At 40.5% G+C, this 13625-nt stretch overlaps 1 protein-coding gene across 1 annotated transcript in view; it reads right to left on the bottom strand.

The window, feature by feature from the left end:
• Positions 1 to 13625, bottom strand: part of WIF1 (WNT inhibitory factor 1) — a 43577-nt gene that overhangs the window by 16756 nt on the left and 13196 nt on the right. The window contains exon 3 of the mRNA XM_017822079.1: positions 4275 to 4383. Within this exon, the coding sequence (XP_017677568.1) occupies positions 4275 to 4383 (109 nt within the window). The remainder of the gene's footprint in view (positions 1 to 4274; positions 4384 to 13625) is intronic.

Genomic DNA, 13625 nt, shown 5'->3' with positions numbered 1-13625 from the left:
CCCGAACTCCCCTGAGATTTGGCTGTGGTTTAAACGCTTAGGGCAAAACTCAGGAATGCATCTCTTAGGGCTAAAGTCTGAGGGGACAGGTCAGAAACCCCTTATTACAGCAGTGCCGAACCTGGAAGCATCTGAATCCTGGACTTACCATATGTCTGAACGGTTAGGACTGAACACAGTAAAGCAGTAAAGGATGCTCCTGTGAGCAAAAACCACCTGGATCCTGTCTGAGATCTGTGGTGCTTCAGGGATGAAATAAAGTCCCTGAACTCTGCCTGAATCCTTGCATTTTTATGCCTGTTTGAACGATGCTAAGCACGCAACAACAGCACTACAGTCAAACCAAAGCACAGAGCAGAAGTCCCTTGCACCCAAAACCACGGCTGTGAACTCTCATGGCCTATCATAGTGCTGAGCAGGGCTGGGGTAGGACAAACCTCAGTTCTGGTCTCTGCTTCCCATATTCAGGATGCAGTTCACATTTGTCCATCACTGGCTAAAAACAAGGAGAGGAAATCACAGCTCTGGACTTCTCTCTGCTAGCCCTTCTCCCACCACCGGGCCACAGAACAACCTCTGCTACACATTTATAGTTCTGCATCCTATGGAGTGCTTGCACCCAGGGCTGCAGAACAGATGGCTCTAGGAGGAATGATGAAAGTTAAATTAATTTGAAAAGGAACCTAAGGAAACCTAGTGACTTATACCTAATTTAATGTTAGGTGGTAATTAGAATGCTCTCCTGCGATGTGGAGGATGAGGGTTTAATCCCTTTTCTCTGGGAGCTCATGCCTTTTCCCTCTCTTCAGAAAACAAAATTTTCTTCAGTAGAAACAGGCTGAGAGCAACTCTGTGTGTCTGCACAGCCCTTCAAGTTTGAAAGCAATTGCTTTACCCACTTTAGTGAATACGCCAAACCCACCACCAAAAACAGCCTACAGTCTCGGGGTGGGACTGCTTAAGGGACATCTCTGAATGACCAATCCCAATAGAAGCAGGCATGAAGGGTCTGGAGAAGAGTGGAGTCTGGAGAAGTGCACAGCCCTGAAGCCCACTATTGCTCTCTACCAGCATGGCAGAGCGAGCAGAGCTGCTGCACCCAGAGAAGGCACCCAGAGAAGGCACCAGTTTCTGCCACCAAGCTTGGAGAGAGTTTCAGCACCTTTGGATGCTCAGCAGTTACATTTTAATGTCTCAACACCAGCAGCGGGCAGGGAGAGGAAGTCTCCTGAGCCTGGCCAGTGGGCTGGGTGGAAGCAGTGCTGTGCCAGCAGCTTGGCCATAGCCTGCACCGGCAGCACCAGCAAGGCACTGCACTGCTTGGTTCAGACAGGGACAGGAGGAGCCAACCCAGGTCACTTAAGGGCCAGCTGTTTCTCAGTCAGAGGCCACTACATTACTTCTGGGCACAGATCAATAGCTGGTTTTACTTTCTTGAGTGTGGTGTTCAAGATGTTAATCACTGCTGCAACAACACCTCACTTTGTTTTGAACTTGCTGACCTCAGATTGAACCATTCAATTTTCACAGGGCTTCCCTGTGAAACAAGCAGCCAGCTGCTTCTCATTGGGCAGGTACACACACTCCTCTCAAACATCTTCTTTTGGACAAGCTGATTAGTCTTAGCTCTTTAAGCTCCCAGTGAAAAGCATCTTCTACAGCCTTCTTAACATCTTACCACGTATCTAGGTGTAACAATACTCATGGTTGTGAGCACTGAATCAGGTTGCAACCCTGGGATTTGGGAATGGGATTTCAAATGAATCTAAGAAACCTAGGTGATTTAAATCTAATTTAAGTCTGAGGACAATTTGGTACCTCATCTCTTTAAGGATATGCTGAATTAGAGAAAGCTGAGAGAAGGACAAGGCTGCATCCAATGAGAAACAATTGACTCTTCAGTCTGGCAAAGAGAAAAATTAGAGGGCACATAATAGATATATACAAAATCATGACTGTCATGAATAGGACCAACAGTATGGATTGACTACTGTCTCTACCAGTGCAAGGACTAGTGTCCATCAGATGAAACTGCTGCAGCCAGACTTGAAACAACAGAAGGGGGATCTTCATGCAATGGGAGGCAGTGAACTCCTTGCTAGGGTGATTTGAGGTAACAGAAGATGATATGGACTCAAGGAGAGCCTAGAAAAGTACTGGAAAGAAAGATCTGTAACCTGTGTGGGCTTATAAAAAGGACAAATCACTTAAGATTCAGGAAATCCTCTGAGCTGAAGCTAGTCAGAGCTGAGAGGGTAAACTAAAGTATCACATATGCATGTCCTTCTTTTGCTCTTTCACAGGTCTTCTTATGGCCACCATTGGCCATAAGATTAAATACAGGCTAGACAGGCCCTACAGCACTAAAGCCATCCATATGCCTTATTTGGCAGTAGGCAAATATCCTCAAAGAAGTTTTAGAAGTCCACTGATTTTGACAAGAACACTAGGTTCAGCTACCTCTGAGCAAGGTATCTGTTAATCCTCATTCTTGTTTCCCACTCTCTTGTTTATTATAGTTTATTATAGCTCTTTCCTCTTTTATTTCTCCTTAATTGTCTAAAAGGACAATTAATTGTCTTTGGACTAAAACACTTCTTCAAGAGATAACAACTGTTGATTTGTTATTAAATACAAGCTTGTGATTGAATTTATTCTGATGTGTCTGTGTAGAAAAATGATTTGGTAATGCAATAGATCCAGGCAAACCAGACTAGATCTGTCACAACTCTTTTGCGAACATATAAATTATAGCATTTACTACAAAGTAGCAAATATTCACTACTCTTATAGCATGTATTTATTTAGGACTACTTAGTTAATTTTGGCCAGCTAGCAAGCAGTGTAAAAAACCCACCATCATACTGGTATCTTACCATTTAATAGTGTAAATGCTTCAAATACCACATATGTACTGATTATCAATTGCTATTAAACACTGGAGGCACTAGAACACCAAACAGGACTTAAATACAGCTTATATACATAAGCACAGTGGTGCACTGCACATGATCCATGTAGGGGAACACCACAGACATGCCCATACACTGGGTACCAGAGATGCCAACTGGGTAAGTCCTTTTTGGCTTTAATCAGACCTCCTATCATGATGACTAACAGACCTTCTGCTGCAACTATGAGATCTCATCTCCAGCCTCCCTGCACTTGTAGATCATGCTTTCCTAAACACAGTCAGAAAGTGGTAATTTTGGTCTAGCCTTTGTAGATAGCTAAAATTAAAGGAGAAGCTAGGTTATATTAGAGAATGCTGAGTACAGAGCTTCCCACATATCTCACCTGCTTTGTATGGAGATGGAAATAATGCTTAACAAGAACTTGACTTTCATGGCTTTTTAGTTGCTTTTAAATGTCTTTACTTGACATTTATCAGGTTTGCAACCAATTTAATTGCAGCAGTTGTGGTACAAACATCATAGCACCTCTCACCCAAATCTATTTGCAATATTACTCACTCAATCCACACTGAATGGAGAGACCAATCATTAACGTTAAATTCCAGGTGTCACAGTGAAAAGCTGTACTGAAGCATTACTTCAGTGCTAATCTACTGCAAGCCAAAAATGGAGAATATTAAACACAAAGTTTCAGAATGTATCCATTGAAAAAGAGAAGAGGAAGAAAGACTGGTCAAAGCTGAAAGCTTGTGTATCAGTGCGCCATTGGCAGCCTGGTCCTCCTGTTTTGCTTCTCATTTCTTTCTCATTTTATCCCAGGTGGCCTTAGGATGGCTAAGGCAAATCATGAAACCATGGTCACCAAAACAGTACTGTCATCCAGATATACCTTTCTGCCTTTCTACCAGAGCCTACCATGCATGAGCCCTGAAACAGATCACATAAACTGTTACTCATCCACCTCAGAGCAAAGTGGATTCACTAATCCCTCATGGAAAGCTTTTTTACTCCAATCAGCTCGCTATGCTCCATGGTGCTTTTGGAGTACTCACGCTGGCTTGGGCTCAGCCTCTGCTGGGGAGATATAAGTTCCAGTGAAGGACCAAGAATGTACAACTGAAGCACAAGTTTCTGCTGATTTATCTACACATAAAAGCTTCATGTGACTTGGCTCAGACAAAATATGCTGCTGTACTCAGGCAAGGTACTCACAAACTGTTCAGTGCCAAGCAGCATAGCAGTAAACTTCAGAACCACAATTAATTAAAAAAATTCATAATTCATAATAAAATATTTATACTTCACTGGCTGTAGAATATTTTTTACAGGAACACAATTTATAATATCAACAGCACAAACCTGATGCTTTATGAGGAACTGTTCCAAGCAGGGGGATATTTATAGTTGGATCAGCCATTATGCCTTTATCCAAAGAGTGCAAAGACAGGAACTCGTAGTAGTACTCAGCCTATGACAAAATAAATGAAAAATCTATATTTATTTTAATTGCATTCACAGAAGCAAACTATTTAGCATATAAACTAGAGCAGAAAAATACTACACTTTTCATTATGCTATTCTATAATTTCTATTTGTTTCTGTAACTGCCCTGAGTGCTTCTTCATCTAAGCATAATTTTCAGGTAATTTCCTCTTATTTCAGAGATTACAAGTGACTGTACAGTAATCAGGATGCAGTATATCAGCAAGGAGAGCGGCCTCCATTTGGTGGACAACTGTTACTTAGAGAAGATTTTTTTTTTTACAGTCTGCAGAATTTATCTGGCAGACAACAAAAATATGAACATTAGGCTAATTCTTAAGGCTGCTTTTTGTGCAGAATCCTCCTGGAACTGATGGTGAGCCTGGATGATCTGCCTGCACCAAGAGTGCAGTTTAAAGGGCATGCCCACATGCATGATGCAACTGTGGCATGAGATTATCCGAGCTTGCTTTTGGTTGATCTGCACAGCACAGCACATTGCCGTGGGCAAACGGTGCCAGGCAATGAGTCGCCACATTGCTGGAGTGCCATGCTAGGACACATATCTTGCTTACAGCTCTGACACTGCCCTGTTCAATTTCAGTTCATTAAATTGTTCCAAGGGTGGAGCTGAGAGCTCTCCTACCAAGTTGGTTTCATGTCACTCATTATTAACTGCAACATAAATGATTTGTTTTGGCAATTCCCAAAAGGTGTTGGCATGATTTAAAAGCTATTTTCCACTACCTTCATCCTACTCCTCATAAGCACCTGCATTGTGGCACAGAGTGTAGGCTTTGGTACTTTCTTCCATGGGACTCTAGCCTCTCTTGATAATCAATGCAAAGTGACGACATGTCTGTAGAGTCACCGCACAGACCATGTACACCTAAGATGTATGCACCTTAGCAAGTCACTGGAGGTTTACGTTATTGTCAGTGGCACAACTGCTGATAAATGGTAGCTAATTTATGTCTACAAAATGTCTGTCAATGTCCTTAATCAGAAGACTGTCCTTTTCTCCTGTAATGACCTGGCTCCCTAGCACAAGGAAGACATGGACTTAGTGGAGTGAGACCAGTGAATGGCCACAAAGATGATCAAGGGTCTGTAATATCTGAGGTATGGGGAGAGGCTGAGATAGTTGGGACCATTCAGCCTGGATAAAGACTGAGGGAGGATCTAATCCATGTGTATAAACAGCTGATAGGGGGTTGTAAGGAAATGGAGCCAGACTCTACTCAGTGGTGCCCAGTGTCAGGACAGGAGGCAATGGACACAATACAGAAAATTTGATCGGAACATGAGAAAACACCTTTTTACTGTGCGGGTGACCGAGCATTGGTACAAGTTGTCCAAAGTGGTCGTGGCACCTCCATCTGTGAAGATATCAAAACCCAACTCTAAACAGTCCTGGTCAAGTGGCTGTAGGTGACCCTGCTTGAGTAGAGTGAACTGGATCATCTGGAAGTCAGACTGTCTAGTCTCAGATCAGCCTCAGCCTTCTGTGATTCTGTGCTCTGCTAACTTGAGTAAAAGCCCCAGCAAGGTGTGAAAGACCATCTCCCTTTAGCTCCTGATGACACCGGCAAAGCCCTCATGACCTCAGTAGAAAGGTTGTTACAAAATTCCTGATCAGCCATGGCAGCATATCCACTCACTCTGTGAGAACATGTTGTAAGGTGATCTCAAACAGCATGAGGGGCTACAGTTGTACATGGACAGTCTTCGGAGGGTGTTGTGTAGGCACAGAGATGTTAGACAAGGACTTGAAAAACAATAGGGAAGGAAGCAATGAGAGGTTTTAAGGGTGAGTTAAACACATGGAGTAAATGTGAGAGGGAGAGGGGACATGGAGAGAAGCAGTAAAACCAGAGATGAAAAATGAAGTCTGGGGTAATGTTCAAAAGGCTGTTTTTAATTAAAGATTTTTTTTTTCCAATACAATATACCATGCCAAAATATGAAAACAAGCCATAAATTCAGACTGGGAACATTTTTGTTTTCACATAAAACTTTGGTTCGGAAAAATAATTATATGTTTCCACACATCTATAGAATAGTGCAGTGAGTGAGTCAATGCTGCACTGTCTGTTTCTCATTGTTTAGCTTTGATGTTTGGTTATATCTAAACCAGGTCATAATGAGTTATGACCTGGGATATTAAAACATCATGTTCTTACTATTCTAGTAAACAACAACTGGTAACTAGACCAAATAGCTCCACTCCCATATTTCCATTGTAGCCACACTGTTGTAGCAGGTCAGCTCGTGAGCCAGAGCCCCGATTAGTAGGAAAAGGACCGGAATTTCATTTTCCAAAGCCAAAACGATGCCTCAGGATAAAGACAAAAAGAAAGTCCCCTGTGGAAAAGGGGGCCGATTGCTGCATGAGCCACAATATTCACTGCCATTCAAGAAAGTAGTTCCTCTAACCAGAGTAGAGGTGTAGCAGTGATTAGTGCCTGAGGCAAGAGTACATTCTGATCACATGTCAAAAAGATGGGAAGAGGCGTTGCACAAGCAAGAGGCTGCTCAGGAGGAAAGCCACAGTGGGGAGAGATACCTGCCCTCACTATGTACAAAGGTCTGTACATCTGCTGAGTTGATGAAAACCGAACTCCTTGAAATTATAGTATCTAAGAATACCTGAAACACCTCAGGGAGATCCAGCTGCAAAGTTATGGAGCCATGTGCTGCAGAGTACGTTTGCAAATCTTGTGCTGGACTGAGTTGGTTAAATTTTGACATAAAAGTTATGCACAAAAATCGTAGTCTAGAGAGGCTGCACAGTAGCAGAAGTAGAGTAGTTTAACTCCTCAAACCTGTGAATCTGAAACAAGATTTGACTGCCATAAATCCTATCTATTTGGAAAAAATCTGTCTTGACACAATCTCTACATCCAGTCTCCAATATAGTCCTGCTGTAATTGGAGTTGATTGCCAATTAACTTGCATTAATCATCATGACTGAAAAGCAAACAACATGCTCTCAGCAAATATTTACCGTGCTCCAGCCTACCATGAAATTTAGTCATAATGGTTAATTGAAGATATAGGTCTGTGCAATTAAAATATTGTCTAGTGACTACCATAATTTATGCTGTAAATGGCCATTGTGAGTGACCTAGTAGTGAGAACCAAACTGCCTTGGATATTGTTGAGAGATTAAAGGGGAAAAATCCATAACCTGTAATCCCTTTTTCATTATAAAGATATTCTCATGTTTTTTGTGTTTGTTTTTTTTTAAGCCAGCCTGTGAACTCTGGTATGTCAGGGTCAAAATTTGGTAGTGAGGCTAAATCTTAGAGGAACGCTGTTGTCAGAGGTGGTGGAGGAAATAGGGTTTTCATTAAATTATTGATGTTTGACAATCGCACACTCCGCATGCACAGAGGACTTTTGGCTTGACTTCATGAAGCACCCGAGGAAGAATATGCTTTACTTCTGTGTAAAATCTTTGTTTGAGACCCTCAGAAACTGAGACAAGGGCCTCTGCAGACCTTGTGTGAACAGTCTGGGGACTTGTTGCTTTCAGGCAGCAGGTAGCCCTGTGCAGCTGCCCTTTAACAGTTCTCTATATGGGTAAAGCCCTCAGCAAAGGGAGGAAATTTCACTCTAGGTAAATAATTCCATGGTCGGGATTAACTTTTACGGACTTTAAATGGCTGTTTTCTATAAATCAGAGGAATTTATAAGGTTATAAAAATAACAAAGCCATCTAACAAGTATTGTACCAAACATCTGTCAGCAGTTTCATTTTAAATGATATACAGTTAAAATTCCTACAGAACTGCACTCCTTGGTACAAGATCCACTGTGCTGAAGTTCTCTTATCAGTCAGATCCATGTTGTATCTGACTTGTTTTTTGTTTCATATGTTATCAAAGAATTCACAATACTGTGCTTTATGTTTTCTTCATTTTACATGAAAGATGTAGGATGAGAAGTAACGCTAGTACCTGAAGCAAAGATAGGTAGCTTCAACTGTTGTATGTCACAGCTCAATAACCTAATGAAAGCTATATCCTTTCTAATTATGAAGTGAATGTATGTTAGCTTTGGAAGTAGATGTAAGAAATTAACTGTATTTTCTTCTCATCATTTTAAAGAGATCAGTGCTGAATTTTCTGTTCTGTTATCAATTAAATTACAAATATACTCTAATGCCAATTTTTTTCATTTAAAGAAAGAAACACATCAAAAATGTTCCTTTTTATCCCAGATCCATGAATATTTCTGGCTACACACACACTAGAAGATTCTACCATGCATTATCCATAGCAGATGCTCATGGCTGCATATGCCATAAATAAAATCAAAAGTGAGACGATGTATGTGTTCGTTAGGTGTTTACAGCATGGACCAAGATACTAACCACATTAGGTCAGAGGAGTTGGTCTGTCTACGTTCCAAGATGAAACACGAAGCAAAGTGAGATGAATTCCAACAAAGAGTATCCATATTGTGCATACCAGGCTATTGAAGGAGTCTGGCCACAGTATGAGTATGTACATATATATGAATGGTTTGTTACTGTGGTGCAGTCTAGACACTGCTGTAATGAGCAACATAATGGTGCCTCCTTAGACAAGCAGATCGTACACTGTCTGCATACAGACTCTTTTTCTGCTAGGGACAGCAGCTTTGCCTAACTTGTTAATTGGTCCTGTCACAGAGTGGGTATACCATTTTTTGCACTTCAGTGTGACACCCAGAGACTTGCTGTCAGCCTCACAAGGCAGACCCAAAATGGGAGGCATACTTAACAATACGAAGTGATATAGAAACATGCTCTGAGAAAAACAGTTTACACAGAAGACAGGATAACCTGTTTTCCATTACTGGCTGCTAAGGGTATGGGAATGAACCAAACAGCAGGATTAGGAACTGCAGAGATACACACAAAAGAAAGTTTGGTGTTTCTAAAAAAAAAAGAAGGACACAAATTAGAACTCAGTGAAATGGGCAATCTCAGAGAAAAATACATTATGTGATAGTGGTAACTAGGCAATGCTGTGGTGAAATGCTCACAAATCTGCAGAGCTTGTTCTATGCTTGCTTTCTTCACATTAAGAAAACCGTGTCAGACTGAAGAAAATCCATGCGCGAGAAGGAAGACTTTTTTAACAATGGAGTGAATCCTTGCACGAAACTTACAACAATAACCACTTGTGGTTTTAATGGTTTTAGAAGAATGGTACAAAAACTCTCAGATTTTGTCAATGGAAGATGGCTAACTGGTGCTTAATGTTTCTTATGGCATGCAACTGTGGATGGCAGATCAGATCCTCCAACAGCTGGAAAACAGTTGGAAAAGAGAAATTTCTTGTTTGCTATCAAAATAAGCCTCAGATTTTGAAAGGTGACACTACAGGCTTCAAGAATGCTTTGCAGTGGAGAGATAGACAGAACTCCTTGCAGAATACATTAGCTTTTGCTCCAAGTAGTGCAAAAGGAATTTCAGTAAAGATAAGTAACATGAAAAAGTCACTGTTAAGAAGCTTGGCGAGGTCACAAAATATTAGATTTAGATTATATTTAGCATAGTTTCTGGCAGCTGTCTGCTCCTTGGGAGACATGGGAAACAGGGCAGCTACTTAGTCACTTTGAGCTGATATTTTCTCTCACCAGATCCTGAGCTCTGGAAACCCTTTAGCATTTGAAGGGGTCACTAAAGCCAATCTGAGACTGGAAGCTGAAGGGCTTAGCAGAAAGAGTGGGATTTGAGAGAGAGAGGTGAAAAAAAAATTGAAGTATACCAGCAGAACATTAACTCTGAAAGTCATCATCATGTGCAGAAAAAGCAGGCTACCTGAGACAGAGGGACAAATAAAAGCCTATTGCACATTCCTGTCCATCATTAGCCTGCTAATGGAAATATGGTTTTGGTTTAGATCAGAGGCAAGCCCTTGATGCAGTAGGTATCTGCAGTGGGGACAGTGGGGCCATTACACAAGGCTAAAGCCTTGGAAAGCAGCATATAGGCAAACAGATCCATGCTAAGTAAAAACACACCGATACAAAGGCATGTGGCATGCAGGATTTCTTAAAAAACAGTCACAACAAATTTACAGCTCCTTGTTGAGAAGAGTCTGGGAGTTTCTCGCTCATCTACCTTGCAAAAAGAGCACAATTCTGCACACTTAGACTTCTTTTGTTTAAAAGATTTTCTGTAATGTATTTTATTATAGCTTCACCAGAGTTACTTTTGAAAAAAATAAGCTAAAAGGAGAAAAAATCATTCAAGTTTTGATAAATATGCACAGTTAATTACACCTTGAAAATCTCTAGCAAGGAATGATATTTCTCAGCATAAACCAGGCCTGGTGCACAAGTTTCCTTTAAAATGTTTTCTCACATATTTTACAGATGAATATTAAATAACTCTGCATTGGGGAAGGGGAGAGAAATAAACAGTACACCAAAAAGAGAAAGACATTAAGAGTTCAGATTTTAAGTAAGTAAAAGATACACAAACCTTAGTTATCTTGAAATATTTAACAAAACTTATTGTTCTGGTATCCTGAGAATTCGTAAAAGCTATTTTCCTGAAAAGTTAATTCTTGTTCCAGGACAGCAAGGGACAATTCATTCTTTGGTCACCCAGCAAAATATCAGTGCTCTCTCCAGTGGAGATTTCATGATCAGCAATGTTCAAAATCTCCCAAAGCTAATAAAAAAGGGGAAAATTATTACTGCTCTTAGAGAAAAAAAATTAAAACACTGTCTCATCAAGTTAGTTCCTAACAAAATAAGTCTCTACAGATGTAGATCTGTACTACTACTGCCACCTGAAACACATCTGTGTGGCTCTATCTACATTGAGAAAAAACTGCAAGGTTATTTTCTCCCCCTCACAGCTTGAAAAGTAAGTAAAAAGCTTGTCTGGCTGATCCTGGGAGTTCATCTTTACATAGATTACAGATTGCAGTTTCCACCTTTGGATAGATTTACTTATATTAATAATCAGCCTGAAAATTCTTTTCAGAGAATCTCAAATAATTTCAATAAAACCTGTACAATTAGGGAAATGATTGCACTAACAACCATGTAGATTAGTTATGATGGAGATCTGAACAGACACTACATTTAATTAAGCAGAATAGTTTTAAAAGCACAAATGTAAACCTTAGAGATGGTGGCTCATCTGATGTGACGAGGAAAAGCTCACAGATGAAGAATACGCTAATTCACTTCTTGAATAGTGGTAAACATGGATAATGCACACAGATTCATTTTGGCCATGCTTCAAACTTCCAACCCTTTGTTCTTAAGCCTCACAGGACGGCTTTGAAGTTGAGGATAAAGCTCCTCTAGCACACCATTACCAAAGAACAACCTTCTGATTATGATCTCATGAAAGTGTAATCAATTACTTACACAAGTTAAAAGCCTGGCAAACAGCAAAGGTCACGTAACTGGGCCTTTATTGAGTCCATGTGTTTCACTCTTGGCTTTTACTGGCACTCCTGTGTAACAAATATAAATATCTCTCCTCAAAATGTAAGCAGTGAACTTAAGTTATGAAATCTCACAGCAGCTTTTGCCAGACTAGAGTCCTTCAAGATTGTCAAAGAGGGATGCTTCCACTTTCGTGTCCCCATGTGACAGAAAGCTTGCAGCACCTCTGAGTGAAAGTTTCTTTATTTACTGCTCAGCACAACTGTCTTTAGCCTTGTTTTCTCGGCAAGTGAGTGTCTAAAAGTTATGGTGAAAAGCTTTTGAAAAAAAATCAACTCCATCCTGACTAATTGTTAGGAAAGACTTCTTTAAAACCGCTCTTTTAACATCTGCTGTGTTCATTTTCAAATGCCTGTTTGTGTGAAAATGCAATTTTGTTCTTGTTTTACAGTCTGCCATTGACCAAAGCAAATTGTAAATACTACCATAAAAGAAGAACTAAATTCGCTATAAAATATTTGATAAGTGTATCTGAAAAGGAACTTATGTTTGCTATTGTACCTGAAATCACACTGTTTTTCCACTGAGTGAAGACTCTGCTAAGTGCACGTATATTACCATGTAATATTTCCATACACCATACAGGCCTCCACATAGTTATGTCCTCTGTAACTATACATTGAATTTTTCAAAGCAAGATGAACTTATCTTCAGAGTAAAGCAGGGAAGTATATTCTTATCCCCAGTTTCTGCCTTTTGGGCTGTTCCCATAGGCAGAGTGAGCACAGCTTCATACCTGGGTTACAGTGCCAGCCTTACAGAATCCAGTCTTTTGAGTTAAGGTGCAGTGTATTTCCCAGCATTTAAATTAAATATCTGCTTTAAAGCTAGCTCTTCTTTGACTTCCTGTATACTCAGAGGAAAGAGACCAGCACTTGCAAATGAAAATTCAACCCAGTCAGAGTCTGATTTACCTGCTGTCTTGAACCACCTTTCTCTCTCCCTGGGTGCAGATGGAATCTATTCACAGTATAGGCCTGGACTCTGCTGACTTGACTCAGGGTCAAGTTGAGCTTCCAGATGAACCCTTTGAACACACTTGCAGGAATAAGTCCTATTCAGAAAGGTGGGAGGTTTATTTTATGAAAGCTGCATCCTATTGTTGTGGGTTTTTGTTTTTGTTTTTTTTTTTTCCTCTGGACAATGTGACCTATCATGTGTCAGTACAAATCCTGACAGAGAGGACCAGGAGCTGAAAGTTCCCCAAGATAATGTACTGAGCGAAAGAGAGAGACCTTAACATCATTTTTATTAAAGAAAATGCAAGAGGGACAGTTTAGCCTCAGACATGAATGTGTGGACCTCCCCAAGCCAAATTTACCTCTGATGAATAATAAGCAGGAGTCTAATAACAGCAAAAGTCTATATTCTGCTTTGAGATCACTGTCCCATTTGGGATTCAAGAGTTTTGCTAAGATCAGAGATATAATTTATTCCTTGATGCACAGCTATGGTAAATCTGGTCTGCTCTTGCAGACTGAGACCAAATCGTCCTTTTTGTCACTCAATACATCCCAGATATGCTGGCAATCCATAATTTCTGCTGAAGTCGTAGGCTGCTGGAGATTCCCCAAATCCCGCAAACCAGCCTTTATTGACAGATGAAGTGAGTAGTTCTGGGCTGAGTGTGGTCCACAATACTTTCAGGAAGAAAGAAACACTGGAGAAGAACAATGTCCAATACCACAAACCTTGCTGAGCTGTCAGGTCTGCTCTTTGCATTACCAGTTGATGTAATCTTTTTGAATTTCAATAAAGCTTTCA

The sequence above is a fragment of the Lepidothrix coronata genome, unplaced genomic scaffold (assembly GCF_001604755.1).
Source record: "Lepidothrix coronata isolate B3197 unplaced genomic scaffold, Lepidothrix_coronata-1.0 Scaffold95, whole genome shotgun sequence".
Taxonomy (NCBI): domain Eukaryota; kingdom Metazoa; phylum Chordata; class Aves; order Passeriformes; family Pipridae; genus Lepidothrix; species Lepidothrix coronata.
Note: the sequence above shows the minus strand (reverse complement) of the source record. Positions and strands in the feature narration are given on the sequence as shown.